Source organism: Aulonocara stuartgranti, assembly GCF_965226115.1.
Source record: "Aulonocara stuartgranti genome assembly, chromosome: 10".
Taxonomy (NCBI): domain Eukaryota; kingdom Metazoa; phylum Chordata; class Actinopteri; order Cichliformes; family Cichlidae; genus Aulonocara; species Aulonocara stuartgranti.
In genome coordinates, this window is record NC_138946.1 from 22116462 (window position 1) to 22133498 (window position 17037).

The 17037-nt window shown below is 40.8% G+C and overlaps 1 protein-coding gene across 2 annotated transcripts; it reads left to right on the top strand.

The window, feature by feature from the left end:
* Positions 1-5256: 5256 nt before the first annotated feature.
* On the top strand, positions 5257-16802 carry gnb2 (guanine nucleotide binding protein (G protein), beta polypeptide 2). Of its 2 annotated transcripts, none has more exons than XM_082550183.1 (10): positions 5257-5371; positions 7065-7147; positions 7264-7302; positions 7806-7912; positions 8923-8986; positions 9224-9386; positions 12580-12646; positions 12763-12964; positions 13895-14111; positions 15748-16802. In XM_082550183.1, exons 2-10 carry the CDS (start codon positions 7091-7093, stop codon positions 15852-15854), a joined length of 1023 nt encoding a protein of 340 aa, XP_082406309.1. In that variant the 5' UTR covers positions 5257-5371; positions 7065-7090; the 3' UTR covers positions 15855-16802. The 2 variants fall into 2 exon arrangements, with proteins under 2 accessions (XP_082406309.1, XP_082406310.1); XM_082550184.1 differs by having other exon boundaries at positions 5262-5371; positions 7068-7147.
* Positions 16803-17037: the final 235 nt, after the last annotated feature.

Genomic DNA, 17037 nt, shown 5'->3' on the forward strand with positions numbered 1-17037 from the left:
GCATGTGCCCTCGGAAGCACTACTGCAGTATCAACATCTGATCAGATGTTTGCAGAAGGCTCTAGTGCACGAAGTGCTGTGCAAAAGTCTCGAGCTGTCCCTCATTTCTTTCGTTTTTGCTTCCAAGTCTTGTAATTTTTTTTTTTTTTTTTAAGGTATTGATTGGTTCTCCAGGTTTTTTGAAGGCCTTTTAAAGATTTTTTTTCTTTTTGGACACTGGCTGCTTTTCCCCTTATTTTCAGTTGTTTATTAAGCCACTTAACATTGACCTTTGAATCATTCAAGCTCAAGAGATGAGCCAGTGTTGTGTTTACTCAAAACAGAACACTTAGCAAAGAACCTATTTTGAATATCTTTTGGGACTTTGTTACTATCAGCCTTGTGCAAAAGCACACAGTTTATTCAAGCTTCTTCAGTTGAATCTATTTTTTTATGCCAAAGATAATGGAGTTTGATAGGCATAAAATAGTATTTGCACCAACCAATGTGATTCTCAAAAAACTATTAGTCAAAAGCTTTGTATATCTTGGCATGGGGTACAATGTGTTCTCACTAAAATCTGAGAAAATTGAACAGGTAGAAGACAAAAGACAGACCTAAGACAGCCTCACCAGGTGAAAAGTATCTAAAAGATCATCAGAAGGGTGAGTGACAGTGGCTGTCAAGAAGCCATTCTTAAGGAAGGAAAACACAGAGAAAAGCTCAGGTATGCTAAATTATTCAAATCAAATCAAATCAAATCACTTTTATTGTCACATCACATGTGCAGGCACACTGGCACAGCACATGCGAGTGAAATTCTTGTGTGCGAGCCCCACAAGCAACAGAGATGTGCAAACACAACAACACAAACGAGCAAAATACAAGAATGGCCAACCTGAAACTAATAAATATATGTACAATATATAATAGTGTATGCATTTCTGGATGTGTATACTAAATATTTTCCTACGTGTGTGTGTGTGTGTGTGTGTGTGTGTGTGTGTATGTGTGTGTGTGTGTGTGTGTGTGTGTGTGTATACACATTTTTACAAATTAAATAGTAAAAATAAATAAATTAATTAAAAAAAAAAAATAAAAAATAATAATAATAATAATAATAATAATAATAATAATAATAATAAAATATATAAAATATACAGAGTTGAGACATGTGCAAAACAAGTGGCATTTATATACAGTGTGGAGTGCATAATGTTGAAGTTCCAGTAGTGAAGCTGAGGTGTCTATGACGTGTTCAGCAGTCTGATGGCCTGATGGAAAAAGCTGTCTCTCAGTCTGCTGGTACGGGACCGGATGCTGCAGAACCTCCTTCCTGATGGAAGCAGTCTGAACAGTTTATGGCTGGGGTGACTGGAGTCCTTGATGATCCTCCCCGCTTTCCTCAGGCACCGCTTCCTGTAGATGTCTTGGAGGGAGGGAAGCTCACCTCCAATTATCCGTTCAGAGCACCGCACTACTCGCTGGAGAGCTTTGCAGTTGTAGGCGGTGCTGTTGCCATACCAGGTGGTGATGCATCCAGTGAGGATGCTCTCAATGGCACAGTGATAGAAGGTCCTGAGGATGCGGGGGCTCATGCCGAATCTTTTCAGTCTCCTGAGAAAGAAGAGGCGCTGCTGCGCCTTCTTCACTGTTTTGTTTGTGTGTACTGACCACGTAAGATCCTCAGCCAGATGTACTCCAAGGAACCGGAAGCTGCTCACTCTCTCCACAGCAGCGCCGTTGATGGTGATGGGGGTGTGTACTTCTCTGCACCTCCGGAAGTCCACTATCAACTCCTTTGTCTTTGCGACGTTGAGGGTGAGATGGTTGTCTTGACACCAGTGGGTCAGGGCGCTGACCTCCTCCCTGTAAGCCGTCTCATCACCGTTGGTGATAAGACCCACCACTGTAGTGTCGTCCGCAAACTTCACAATGATGTTGGAGCTGTTAGTGGCTGTGCAGTCGTAGGTGTAGAGTGAGTACAGGAGAGGGCTCAGTACACACCCCTGTGGAGCACCAGTGTTCAGTGTGATGGGGGATGAGGTGATGCTGCCTAGTCTGACCACCTGGCGTCTGTCAGACAGGAAGCTAAGGATCCAGCTGCAGAGGGAGCTGCTCAGTCCTAGATCCTGCAGTTTCTAGGACTGCAGTTTCTATTCAAGAGCTGGACTGAAAAATCAGTGGCAACAGTTTTCATGGGGTGATGAATCCTAATCTGAAACTTTTGGCTTCAGGTTATCATCTGTATGTACGACAAGGACAGGAGAGAAGTGCAACAGTAAGCATGCACAGCCATCTCTAAAACATGGTGGAGGCTCTCTCATGGTTCGGGGCTGCATTTCAGCCAGCGGTGTTGGGAATCTTGTTGAATTTGATGGGAATATGAACTCTGATTTACAAAGTAACTACTTTTATTAAAGCGCAGGGTAAAAACCATTCACACTCACATTTACACCTATGGGCAATTTAGAAGCAGTCACCACTTAACCTAACCCCACTGACCTGGAGAGAACAATGCTAACGCATTGCCCTCTCAGAACAATCTAAATAAATACTCAAACCTCTTTTAAAATTGTCAATTCTGGAAGGTATGAGCATGATTTTCAGCTTTAATGCACTCTATATTAGAGTTAGTCTCTTGCTCATCTATAAACTACCCCATATTACTGCAGGGTTGACAGTCTTGCACTGGCTCACTGTGTATTAAAGAATTAAAAAGTAGTGCTGTTTGTATTTAAAGTCTTAAATGGTCTTGCAGCTGCATATGTGATAAATTTTGTCTCCACAATACATAAACAGAAATGCATCAGCTGTGGTTGTCTTTAAATCAGAGCGGATGAAATACAGCTTTGGAAACAGCTGAAATGGAACTGTTGCTGGAGGACAGGTTGCTGTTGTGTTGTTTTATCTAATAATTCAGTTTAATTTCAATTCATTTTTATTTATATGGCACAAATTCAAACCAACAGTTGCCTCAGGGGACTTTATATTTAAGGTAATGACCCTACAGTATTAGAGAGAAACCCCAATAATGACACAGTCCCCTGTGAAGAAGCACTTTGTGACAGTGGGAAGCAAAAACTCCAGCAGAACCAGGCTCAGAGAGGGGCAGCTAACTGGATGAGTATGATGGGAAAAATAATGTGAACATCTTGACCATGAATTTTAAGGAACCCATTTATTTATTTTTATGTTACTTTTTTCTTGTAAAGTACTTTGGTTTTGGTGATATATAAATAAACTTTACTTGCTTACCTACTTTATTTTTCAGCATCACAATGATCCCAAACACACACCAATGCAGTAAATGCACACCTAGAAAGAAAAACACACACTGCCACATATAAGTCATGGACTGGCCTCCCCAGAGTCCAGACCGTAACTCTTCCTGAAGACTATTTAGAGAAATTACAAGCTGCCTAGCACAGTTCAGGCTGTGTTGAAGAATAAAGGTGGTCCTATCGAATATTGACTTTTAAGCTCGTTAGAATTGTTAAACTCTGTTTCTGCCTGATATATTGTATTTCCATGTGTGTTTTAACATGCTTCAATAAATCTCTGCACCATTTTCCCATAGCTAAATATAATGAAAGTGTGGATGTCTGAAGATTTTTATACAGAACCATATGTATTCTTGTTTATAATGGTTTGGCCCTTCATGACATAATATTGCATTAATATTAGTATTGTGTTATTTTAAGTTTAATATTTTCAACATTTGCTTAAGATCTTAAATATTCCAGAAGTAAATTCGAAGTAATGCGATTACTTTAACTAAGAAAATCCACACTTAAGCGCTAAAAGCTTTTTGTTACTTCTCTGCAACCTGCATTTCATTCATTTTATCATTTCTCTGCAAAAAAATAAAAAATAAAAATACTCTCAAAGAGTTTTCTCCACAAAAAGTTCCCTTGTGAGGGTTGACTGATTACAGTCATTCTTGATCCCACTAAGTTGTAATATCATAGATTCATGTTTGTGCATTCATCAGGGGACAAAGGTGGGAAAACTCTGCACACACATCATCCTGCACGGTGAAGGTCAAACACCCAGCTGAGGCAGAAATGCTCGTCAGGAAACAGCACGATAAACAGGACATGTTTATCAGAGGAGAGGGGCTTTACGGACACATCCTCAGTTTGGTGCACTCATAGATTTATGGGATAGATCCGAGTACTAGTCAAGCTCCCACGTGATTCAGTGATTGTTTAAACCTGCTAAATCTTCTTTCTTTTTTTCAAACATGCATTGCAACATCTTCATCTCACTGAAATCGTCTCAATGTCACGTGAAATTAGACATATAATTCATATTTTCTGTAAAACGCCTGAAAATCCATCAATCATATGCTGTAGATTTTTATAAATGTAATCGACCTGTGTCTGGTGAGACAATAACTGTCCGTGTGAGCACAGGATCCCCCGAGTAGTGGTCTGCACAGGAAGGAAGAGGCGGGGGGCATTGGATTTACGTGTATTTAAAAGATGGGTGTGGTTGACTTCTTCATGCCCGGATTTGAGGATCCTGCAAGCGCTCACCGCGTGATCCGGCACCCTGTTACTAAATGATTATATTCAGCAAAGAAAAGAAAAAAGAAAAAAAAAAACAGGAACCGTGTGGATACTGCCCAAGCGGTAAGGGCCGCCTCTGGTTACTGTCTGCAAGAGGAAAACACAAAATCTTGCGTGAAGGCTGGAATTCTAAACGCTTCTTCGTCCTTTTTAAAATTTAAATTAATCAATTTATTGATAATTTATATTTGTTGCACTTTCCGGATTTTACTCTGTAATTCACTGCCGACTTGGAGGCGTCTATCCTGATGAAGTATCGGCAGAGGGAGGAGGAAACCAAAGAGAGGAAGGAAACGAGGATAACGTCACGAAGACTCGGAGTAAAACGGACTGAGAATAGTGTTTAATGGACGATCCCTGATGCGGGCCGGGGAAAGAGCTGGGGCCAATTCCGTCTGTTTACGCCGTATTGGACGAAGATGTTTTTGTTAGGTTGCCGTGTGTGAAAAGTGGAAACGATCCGTAGAGGAAACAGCAGCTCGGCAGCAGCAGATATCATCTTGTGTGTGTGTTTTTTCCTCAGGAGCTCCGCTAAAGCAGAGAAATGGAAATGTGTGCAGCCCTCCTCCGGTTGCCTGTTTACTGAAGGGTTTGGAAACAGGCTGATCGTGACACACGGAACTTTTAAAGTGGATCTCCTGTGAACTTGATTTTTAATGACTGAAAAAGACTTGTAGTTAAATCCTCCGCGGGATTTGTCTTTTTTTCCTTTTTTTTTTTTTGAGGGGGGGACGTTGCTTTCAGTTTCTTTCTTTTTTTATTTTTCTTTGCAGCAGGGGGAGGAAAAAGGGCAGGAAAATCATCGGGAGAATTAACAGGTAGCCACCCATTATCCAAACGCTGTGACAGCAGATAGGTCAGCCTGTGTGTGTGGCTGGGTGATGGTGTGCGTATGGCATCATTTTGACCAAATACGATTAGCTACATCCGCAATTTTAGGAGCTCGATGTCTAAAATGAGACGTGATGAAGGCCTTTATGACTGTGCTGATCAATATGTGAGGTGATGTAGCTAGGGTAGGGCCTTTTTTGAATTATGTAAATCTCTAAATCTAGACAGTGAAATAAAAATCTCTCTCGAGTGCATCCTTTGAGACTGGCCTGTACCCTCGTTCTCCTCAGTGCTGACTGTATTTCATTGGGGAGGCTCTTAGGCCATGCGTTCACATCCTCTGCCATCAAACATCCACTCATGCCCGGCATGCAGTGGTTGGAGGCAGATTTTAGCCATGCCATGTTAGAGCACCTCCACATCAGATGTGCAATCAAAGGGGTGGGGCCAGGCACTCCTGGCATCTTTGCGTTTTTGTTCTACCACATGCTCTCGGAGGTTGGTGGAGTGCCAGAAGTGCTGGGGACACCGAGGACCTGCCATATTAACCTTTTATAAAGAGCATGGCCTAGCAGCAAGGGTCGTGTCGCTGCTAGGCCATGCATCATCAGTGCGGCAGTGTGATATGCGTGTCCTCACTCTCTGCTACTCTTTACCCACTGACTTCAGCACAAATCTGCGTGTCCGCCAGTTGATGCTCAGAAGCAGCAAAAACATGCATCTGAGCATCTGGCAGGACCCATGGCCTGATATATGATCCCCCTCCCCACACCCCCTTCTCTACCTCCCTCCTCCTCATCCTCCTCTCCTGCAGCATCTATTCTCCTGATTGGCTAAATGAGCAGCTGTGCCAGGAGACTGAGACCCACGATGCACCCCTTTTGGCTTCCATTAGTGCTGTGTGATCCATCTGGTCGCAGGTCCCTCCAGGGAACAGTGGTCTACTGTAGCTAATTGCTCTTCCTTGCACAGTGTAGGCTACTGTATGCATGCTATCTGGGGTTTTTATCTTGAATTTGAATAGCTTCACATATGCAAATCTATAGGCCACCTGTTTGGGAGAATATTTGAATGTGCAACTGTTTTCCCATGAGGAACAGGAAATACTGTAGTGCACGCCGCTGGAAAGCGCAACATAGAGATGAACAGTTTTCGTGTACCTGTGTAATTTAAGAAATTAGGGACTCCCCTGTTCTTCAGCGTGAAGTGTTTGTTTAAACACAGTCAGCGGCTCAAATGAAGGATTGCTCCGTCCTGCATTAGTGCAAAGTTGGACTTGTATGAGCATTGCTACCAGGCACCAGATAGTGAGCATTCACTCACTATCTGGTGCCTGGTAGCAATGCTGGCTTTTTGATAGCAGCTTAGTCATTGCAGATTATTCTCCTCAGTTAAACCAGGATGGGTGGTTGTACAGCCATAAACAGATTACAAGTTGTATTTTTTTCCCTCACTGTGGGTTCAGTAAACCTCAGAGATTAAAATTGGGATTTTATTTGATTATTTTATTTCCCCAAATGCAAGTAGCGTTCAATTATTGATGAAAGTAGACCTCTGGATTAGTAGGTTAGGAAGTATAAAAATATGATAATCCCAAAAAAACTTAATATGCACTGATATTCATTTCATTTAGATTTATTTGATAATAGAGTGTGATATTTAAAGTCGTGCCCCATCCAGCAGGTGACAGCTCGGACAGTTTCAAAATGAGTGAGCTGGAACAGCTTCGTCAGGAGGCCGAGCAGCTTCGGAACCAGATACGAGTGAGTGATGTGTGTCTGCTGTGAACAGTTTTACCATTGAATAAAATACTGGAAAATTTGTTATTTACTAGCAGTGTCCTCTTTTTTTTCCTTCCCTGTGACTTCATAACCATTAGGACGCCAGGAAAGCATGTGGAGATTCAACCCTGACACAGGTGAGAGCAACTGAATGTGTAAGATGTATGTCAGTCACCTGGGGATGGGTTAACCTGGCGTCAATATGGACCTATATACTTAATAACATGATATTGGGCACAGTGGAGAAAGCAGGAAAGCTATTTTTTTATTGTTTTTGATCAAATGTTACTCTATAGGACAAAAAATCCATCCCTGCTACTCTCAACATGTCTCCAGGTTTCACCTGCACAGAGGAGTGACCTTTTCTTTTTGTAGCACAATTTAGAAATAATAGATGACGGCCATTTGTTGAACCAGCAGTAGTATAAATCATCAATAATTTCTGAATTTATTTTTACAGGTGCATTATTCATATTGTCATATTTGACATGTGATATTAGTTATTTCTGTCCCGGTCTTCCCTTCGGTGTCTGATAGCCACTGTACTGTTACTCTTTAGCAAAACTTTTCTGCCAAACCTTTTATCACACACCCAGTGAATGATCAAAACAGTGCTAACTTGCTAACTTTACTAACTTAGATAACTGCTGGTCTGGATCCTGTGGGGCGGATCCAGATGCGGACAAGACGCACCCTCCGTGGCCATCTGGCCAAGATCTATGCCATGCACTGGGGTACAGACTCTAGGTGAGTCCATACTATTTCTAATGCTTTTGACTGCTTCTTGGTTTAATTTTTCTTTGTATACTATAGATTAAAGTTCCACCTAAAATGGTTGAGTGTAATCGGCCATCAAAGCCACTTCAGGTAGCCACTTCCTATCTATATTAGCTATAATAGAAAAAGGCGGATACAAATAAATGTTTGACCTAAATTTGGCCCACTTCTGCATTTTTCTGGGCATTTAGCCTTTACTGATGGAGCTGACTCAATGTGAGTCTCCTCACCTCAGTTGAGCCACAGATCCACCTCATATGGATCACATCTGACCCACAGAAAATTTGCAAGTGGTGTAAATAGGCTTTAGGCCACCTGTGTCCATCCTGGGAATTAATTTCAGTTCATTGGCTGTTTGATGGAGCTTTTAGACTACTGCATTACCCAGTTTTCCAAAGGAGAAAAAGATATAAGTCCTATAATAAATAATTCCTGTCTGTAATGCAGTGAAAATATGCTCCACTCTTTGTCTTCATGATTCAACAAATGCCTCGACAGCTATTTAGTGGATTGTAATGACACATGGGACATACCTGCTCGAGATTAACTGTAGCACGTTTGGTGAAGATGTAATGCTTGATTTTCCACTCACACATGCAAATTGCCAGCGCTAATTAGTAAATGCTGAATGAACAAGCCAAACAGTCATAGTGGGCTTGTTAGCAGGCTCGCGTTAGCATTTAGCTCAAAGCGGCACGATACAAAAGCACAAGCATGACAAGCATTTTAATTTTAGTTCTGTGAAATCATTTGCTGACTTCAGGCATTAACCATGAACATTTCTGGCTGAGGCAAACATTAAAACAACTGATTCTTCACCTTGAACTGACAGAATCATCTCAGGCTGCAGTGTTTTGACAGGAAAAGCATGTTTCAACAGGTTTGGAGCGCAGTGTGATAACAGGACTCAAATGCCAAAATTAAAGAGATCCTGTATTATTCAAAACTTTTTTGTTTTTTTTCCCCTTTTGTGTCTGCAGGCTTCTGGTTAGTGCCTCTCAAGATGGAAAACTGATTGTCTGGGACAGCTACACAACTAACAAGGTAAAATCACCAAAAAGACAAAAAACACGGCACGTCTCCAGCTGGAAGACTTGTCTGAACTTGAAATGAAAGTGGACTAACATCTTCCTCTTGTAGAAGTGCTGCTGACTTTCCATAATGGCTTCTTTCTCAGTGTTACTGTGACTGATTGTAAGAGTCACAGTGGCATCATCGTGTGTGTTTTCAGTGTTAATATCTGCCCATTTTATGCTCTTTAAACTACCTCTCTTTTCTTAGATACATGCCATCCCCCTGCGCTCCTCCTGGGTAATGACCTGTGCGTACGCTCCCTCGGGGAACTACGTGGCCTGCGGAGGCCTCGACAACATTTGCTCCATCTACTGCTTGAAGACACGCGAGGGCAATGTCAGGGTCAGCAGGGAACTACCTGGCCATACAGGTGAGAGAACATGGCGCCCTAAGCTAACTATGTTAAAATCTTCTCATGAGTAAAACTGATGAGATGTTTCAGATGAGCGTACGCCCCCGTGGGAAAGCTCCACTCCCAAACCCCTAAACAATGACTTCATTTACATGGTTAATTAATTGCAGTCTTAATGAGCTGAGATATTAACTCCTGTCTGTGTGACTCTGATTTGTGACACTATAACTTCTGTATGTATTTTATTTTTGATATTTTCAAGAAAAACGTGAAGTAGATGATTTATTGAAATGTGCAAACATACATGTAAATACAGTATGTTAGCAAAAACTAGGTTTGCACAATTGTAACGAGCTTGAAAGTCCAAATTTGGTATGACTGCCTTTATTCTTTAGCATATTCTGAACTCTCTTAGGCAGTTTGATTGTATTTTCTTCAAGAAGTCGTCAGGAATAGTAGCTTCTTGAAGAACTTTGCAATGCTCTTCTTTGAATGTTTCTGCCTTTTGTTCCATTTTCTGTCACAATGATCCTTCACTGCTTCAATAATGTTGAGGTCCAGGCTCTGGGGAGGCCGATCCGTGACTGACAGCGATCTAAAGATGTGTTTGTTCTACCCAGTTCTACCCATTGTCAATGCATTGACTATGTGTTTAGGGCCACTGTCATGCTGAAAAAGGAAGCATTTGCTAATTGGATAATCAGATGCTTGTCAGAAGGTATTGCATGGTGGATCAAAATCTGGTGGTACTTTTCCCACTGGCTGAAATGTCATCCCAAACCATCACAGCCTCCACCATGCTTTACAGATGGTCGTAGGTACTCACTGATGTACCTCTCTCTTGAACTCCTTGGAATGTATTGAACCAAAAGATTTCAAATTTGGATCCATCACTTCATAAGATGTGTTGCCACTGCTTTTCAGTCCACTTCTTGTGTAAAGACCTGTTTGGGATGCCTCTTCTTGGCAGCCACCCTTCCACTGAGACCATTCAGACAAGGCCTCAGTGAACAGTAGAGGGATTAATGTTATGTGTTGACACAACACTGGTTCATCCCTTGAGTTAGATGCCTTTTTCTTCTTTGAATGATTCATAGGCCAGTGTTACAGGGCAAATAAAAACATTCCTCTGAAAGTGGTCAGGTACAGGGACTGGACTGAAAATGAGTAAAAAAAGCAACCAATCTCTAAAAAAACCCTCCACATTTTTACTCCTTCTAGAGCAGCTTTGCACAATTTACAGTTCAAAATAAGCCCCATTTATCCTGGCACTTCTCAGCTCATCCACTGTCTGAAGCCAAGAATTTTAGCAGCCTTCTTCCTGCTTTAAAGCCAGCTGTCTTCTGATTGGCTGCCTCTTCAGTTTGAACAGCAGGTGGGTGGGGCTGCTGTGCTTAAAGCCAGAACTTTTTCCCTCTTCACTGACATCTAACAGAAGACGAGAATAGAAAAAAAGTGTCTGGAACAGGGCATTGAGGTTTTTTTTTTGTTTGTTTTTTTTTTCTGTTCGTCTTTAATATGAAATGATATAATTCTATGTTTATGTTATGTAATTATATGTATATAACAAAGGAACAGTGAAAAGCATAATAAGTCACATTTAAAGAATAGATAACAGAGTCTGATTGGCTTAAAGAAGTCAGGTAAGAAGGTTACAAGAATTAGCCTGATAATGATGGAAATAATGATGAGAAGAGTTCGACAGTGTGGGAAATCAGAAGTAATAAAAAGAAGACAACAGCAGGACTGGCACAGACACGCAGACATACAGGCACCACATGTAAACAGATCTTTCCTCTTGAACCTATGGAAAAGCTTCTTTTTATTGCAGTCGTGGATAGATTATTATGACCACAGATGCAGGATGCAAACATGCCACATGCCCACGTGTTTGCTCATGGAAAGAGTACACTCTGACGTGCGTTTCATGAGCACACCCAGCTTGCTCACACACTAATAAAAGGCATCTTAGAACTACATTACATACACAACTTTAAACTTACGGTTTCTTGCACTCGTGGACATGAAGTTTCGAGATTTTCATGAGTTCATTGAACTGTTCTTTTACCAGGTTGGAATCTTTTTTTAATTTATTTTTTTACAGCAGACATTTTTAATGACTTAAAAATAAGAATTGAGTGCAAAACTTTGATTTTATTTTGGTGTTTCTATAATCCAGTATACACAACACCACCTGCTAATATTTGGTTAAATGTCTTTTAGCAAGTTACAACTCGGCCAGACGCTTTTTGTAGCCACCAACAAGCTTCTGGCATAATTCTGCCCGGATATTTTAGCACTCTCCTTGGCAGAATTGGTAAAGTTCATTTAAACTGGAGGTTTTTCCTTCGCTCTTAAATGATCTGTTATTGCGTATTTTTCAAATGTTTGTGCAGGATATTGTATTTGTTTTGAATGTCTTGTACTTATGTGATACAGGTCTCTATTGAAAATTACATTTTTTTTAATCTCAATTAGATTTTTACCTGGATAAATAAAGGACTAATTTGAAAGAAAAAAAAAAAACATAGTCCAGAAAGGTTTAGATCGAGGTTTTGGGAAGGCCAATACTCCATCCATCCATCCATGCATTCGCATTCGCTTCCGCTTATCCTTTTCAGGGTCGCGGGGGGTGCTGGAGCCTATCCCAGCTGTCATAGGGCGAAAGGCAGGGTACACCCTGGACAGGTCGCCAGTCTGTCGCAGGGCTAACACATAGGGACAGACAACCATTCACACCTAGTGGCAATTTGGATTATCCAATTAACCTATCCCCACAAGCTGCATGTCTTTGGACTCCAATACTCCAATATTTTAAAAATAATAATTAATACCTATACTATAAGTAAGGTCAAAGGTCTCCAATGGCTCCAAAATCCTGGTCATCTGCAAACTTTGCTGATGTGTCAATGCATCTATCATTGCAGCTTCAAAGAAATTAAAAAAATGATCCCAAAAAGACGCTTGAAAAAGAAGGCTTTAAAGTAGTAATCATGTAAAATATGTCAACAAAATATATCATAAAATATCTAAACGAATGAGTAGTTTTAGTGGCGCAGAGACAACATGTAGCTCTATATGTACACTCACAATAAATTTATAGTCATATTTACGTTTTACATTCTTCTCCTATACAGTAGTAATTTAATGTAAAATGCGTCATCAAGTGTCACTGACATCATCCGCGTGTTTGTGCGTTCCGTTCTCTCAGGTTACCTGTCATGTTGCCGTTTCATTGATGACAATCAAATCATCACGAGCTCAGGAGACACCACATGGTGAGTCACACAGATCAACACACACATGTGCAGCCTAAGCATCGTTTTCCTGCTTTCCAATCACTAACCCTGTGCTTTTTTTTGTTGTCGTTGTTGTCGTTGCTTTTTTTGCCCAGTGCACTGTGGGATATCGAGACGAGTCAGCAGACCACAGTTTTCTCGGGCCACACCGGTGATGTCATGAGTCTGTCCCTTTCGCCCGACCAGCACACCTTCGTGTCGGGAGCCTGCGACGCTTCAATCAAACTGTGGGACATCAGGGACAGCATGTGCCGGCAGACCTTCACGGGCCACGAATCGGACATCAACGCTGTCTGTGTGAGTGTCCTCAGGGACCGGGTGCCCTTGTAGGCCCAACTGCTTTTATTCTTCTTAAAATCGCGGATTATATATTTTACAAGTGCAGTTTAGAGCTCTTGTTTCAGAAGAGTGCTCTGGCCGTGGAGTTTTATGAAGCTGCATCACTGATGTGACAGGCAGAGGAGACCTAATGAAAGATGCTTTTGAGTTGCATTGTGGGAAATGTAGTATTGGAAGGTCGCTCAAAAGCAGCATCTTAAAATGCAGTTTAGAGTTTTAAAAGACAACAGGACTTTTATTCCAATTTACTACATTCAAAATCAGGGTTTAAGGTGTGAGGATGAGAAACCCCCACAACACACACAAGGTCAGCAGGAGCATAACGTAGGGTTTTTTTTAGCTTGACCCACATCATAGATTAAAGAAACTGGATGGAGTTGGTATGCTTGAGACACCATTTTAGACATTTATTCTCAGACACATCATGAGTTTCTGAATTCCTGGCACTGTTATAAGCTAATCTGTGGCCTTAAGTGGCACTCTGGCGCTCCTGAGTACTGTCTAACACGTCATCAGCAGCATCAGCTCCAGGATTTGTCTTGGTGACGTCACACACTGTCTCCAGCCACCAGCTTTGGGAGGGATTTAAATGGGAAGCGCGCTGCAGGATTAACAAGATTATCAATTAACACCATATCTGAACATCCTGATCATCTCAGGAGACGATCTCCGGTTGGGAGTCTGGGTTGATGGCACAGGCCATCTGACAGTGTGGCAGGTGGACAGATTCGGTGTTAAAGCACTGATCCCATTCAGTTTTCTGTCTTATTAAGGGATTTAAGAAAGGCAGGAACTCTCTATAGCAGCTTATGCTGTAACTATATTTATTTATAATTAAAAATATAAATAAATAATAAATAAGAGTCATCCTCACTTTCTCCTCCCCAGTTCTTTCCCAATGGCAGCGCCTTTGCCACAGGCTCTGACGATGCCACCTGCAGGCTGTTTGACCTCCGCGCAGACCAGGAGCTAGGCCTCTACTGCCATGACAACATCATCTGTGGCATCACCTCTGTGGCTTTCTCCCGCTCCGGGCGCTTGCTGCTGGCTGGTTATGACGACTTCAACTGCAACATATGGGATGCCATGAAAGGAGACAGAGCAGGTGGGTGGAGCAAGCGAGAGAACAGAGAAAAGGGAAGGTTCATCTTCAAGCTAAGGTGAAGATGAAGTGATTATCTATCAATTACACCACACGTGTTTTTGTAGTATTCCTTCTTTTGATTTTTCAGTGCTAAAATAAAAGCTTAGTTTAGTGATTCATTTTTGCACTGCAGAGGGATGATTGTATGTAGGTGTGCAGTTTTCTGATGCCTGAAACAACAAATAGGTTTATACAATGTTCAGTTTAAATGAGAGGGGAGCTTGGTATACAAGTACTGCTGATAACAATGATTTAAAGTACAGAAATAACAAATTGGTTGTAATTTTTATTTTTTCTGGTTAGAGCCTCTTTCCACCAAACTCCTATCTGAGCTTCAGCTGTAAGAGTTCAATCAAAAACATAGAAAACACAATCTGAATAAAAAAAATAGTGCGACTAAAACTGCTTCTAAACGGAGTTGTCGTTGCAAAAAATTTAATTCTTTATTTGTGTTTTGGGGTTTGTTTGTTTGTTTTTGAGGAAATTAAGCTGCTTGCCATGTATCAAGATCAAGGTTATTATAGCTAAATTATAGCTAACTAAAATTCAACTAAAACTAAAACTACATGTAAAAAACAAACGAAACATTTTCAAACAATAAAACCAAACACAAAAATCCCCCCATGAAACTAACAAACTAAACTGAATAAAAAAAACAAAAACTCAAAATGAAATAACAATAAAAACGAATTCTAAAATGCTAAACTGTAATAACTCTGGTCACGACTTTTTATTTTTGCATGCGTCTGTGGAAACAATCACTATTTTACTTCTCATTTTTCTCTGTTGCCAGGTCAGCAACTAAAGCATTTTATACAAGATGTGTCATGTGTACTACTGTGTACTGCTAATCAAAACACATTTAAGAAGATCAAAAGCAGAGAATAACCTTAAATCGTTTAAATAAGTGAAAATTATGCCTTTTTCACAGATTCAGAAATGGCTAAACTTATAACTTAAGTTCAGCTTTGAAAATTAATAGAAACAAGTCCTTCAGAGGCCCTTTTATCTGTATTACTACAAGGTCAAGGCATTATTAGGACAGTACTGTACAACAGGAAGTATAATTATTTACTTCAGAAAGTAGCGATATATATTGCAGGAAGCAGATCTAGAGTATATACTGCACACGATCTGATATCAGATCATCCGTATGGCGCACACATGCTGGTGAGTCAGAAGTTCATCCTACCACAAAAAAAAAAAAGATATGAAAGCATAAAAAGAATTGACAGTAAGTTCAGTGATGGAAGAGCAGCACAGTCTGCCTTATGCAGAGTCATTACAGTAGCAGGAATTTTAGTACAAGTGTTGGGACAAACTTTCCAAACAATGATTCGTTTCCATTGTAGAAAGAACATCGTGAGTCTGTTTTGCCGCTGATTGCATCAAAAATAAATAGATAAAAATGAGGTCACATTTAGATTTTAAAGATTCCTTTTGAAAAACAAAATCTTTGTCTGCACACTTAAGAAACAGGGGGATACAAACCGTAGCATCGATCTTAAGTTAACAGTATGCTCACTGTTTGATTTTTGAAGAAGTGCATTGCACAATGACAAGTTGACTTTTGGGGTTTTTTTCGGCCCTCCTGCAGGAGTCCTGGCAGGCCATGACAATCGCGTGAGCTGTCTGGGCGTGACGGATGACGGCATGGCGGTGTGCACCGGGTCCTGGGACAGCTTCCTCAAGATCTGGAACTGAGCCATGCACATAAACAGCGAACCACACACGTCCAACAGACACCGCTCTTATCTTGGGACACAGTTTGCACCCTGTACTCTCACTGTATGTAAGATTCCACAGACGAACCGCAACATTATACTGTACATAATATATATGACTTAGATATGAGCTTACACACACACACACACACACACACACACACACACGTATTGTATGCAGGATAAGATAACAAGACCTAAACACATGCTCACACTACCTACCGCCGATGAAAGTACACAGCAGCAAGGCCACAGTGCAACACACACATGCACATAACAGGTCAAAATATGACCAAATACAGCCGAATATTCAGCTGTTCGGCCGAAAACACAAATCCCATCAACACTATCTGACGCACTCATTCTCACACATGCTTATCATGAGACATACTGCTTCTCGTGTTAAGCAGTGGAGCGAATGTTACCCGATATTTTCGTCTTATGACTTTGCTCGAAATACACCTCAGACTCATTTTTCTTTGTTGTTTCGGTCTCTTTACCACACGTATCTCAGCAGTGGTGACGTGAAGGCGGAACCACCTGAGTGCATTTACATAAAGAAAGTAAGAAAGAAGGAAAAACATTCACCGATGAACAGATGATTGAGCTCAATGAAGATATCAACTGATTTTCATCTGTTTCAGAACGTCACACAGTCACTGTCTTCACCCAGTTTTTTTTTTTCCCCCCCCCCAATTCTACACACTTATTTTATTCCTGTTCTTCCTGTGTGCCTCAAATACACTTATTAACAGAGGATACTGAGACAGTTACATGAATCCAAAACAACCTGAGATTAAGAGAAGTTGAGAAGTAAAAGCACGTCTTATTGAGTAGGAGCCAATAATCAAACTTTGACTTTGTCACTGTATTATCTGGACATTACTATAATTGTACATATTATTAATAAATAACTGCCTCTCCTGCCTTTTATTGTGTTTTCCTTTTAAAATTGTTTCTAAAACTGACACGTTTAACTGAGTATTAAGTGCATATTGTCAGGTATTCTCATTATACAACCTCAGGTTTTTACTTAAACCTGAGATTTGAAAGTAGCACTGATATAGACATACATGGGTTATTGGAATATACAGTCCCCTGCCTCTTTATTAGATATATTAGGTAAAACAAATATCTAATCAGCCAATCACATGGCAGGAACT

Excerpts from the sequence above, each read along its gene's own strand:
- gnb2 (XM_082550183.1), top strand. The coding sequence starts at position 7,091 with ATGAGTGAGCTGGAACAGCTTCGTCAGGAGGCCGAGCAGCTTCGGAAC. Across the intron at positions 7,303-7,805 it reads GAGATTCAACCCTGACACAG|ATAACTGCTGGTCTGGATCC; the intron begins GTGAGAGCAACT and ends TTACTAACTTAG. Across the intron at positions 12,647-12,762 it reads AGCTCAGGAGACACCACATG|TGCACTGTGGGATATCGAGA; the intron begins GTGAGTCACACA and ends TTTTTTGCCCAG.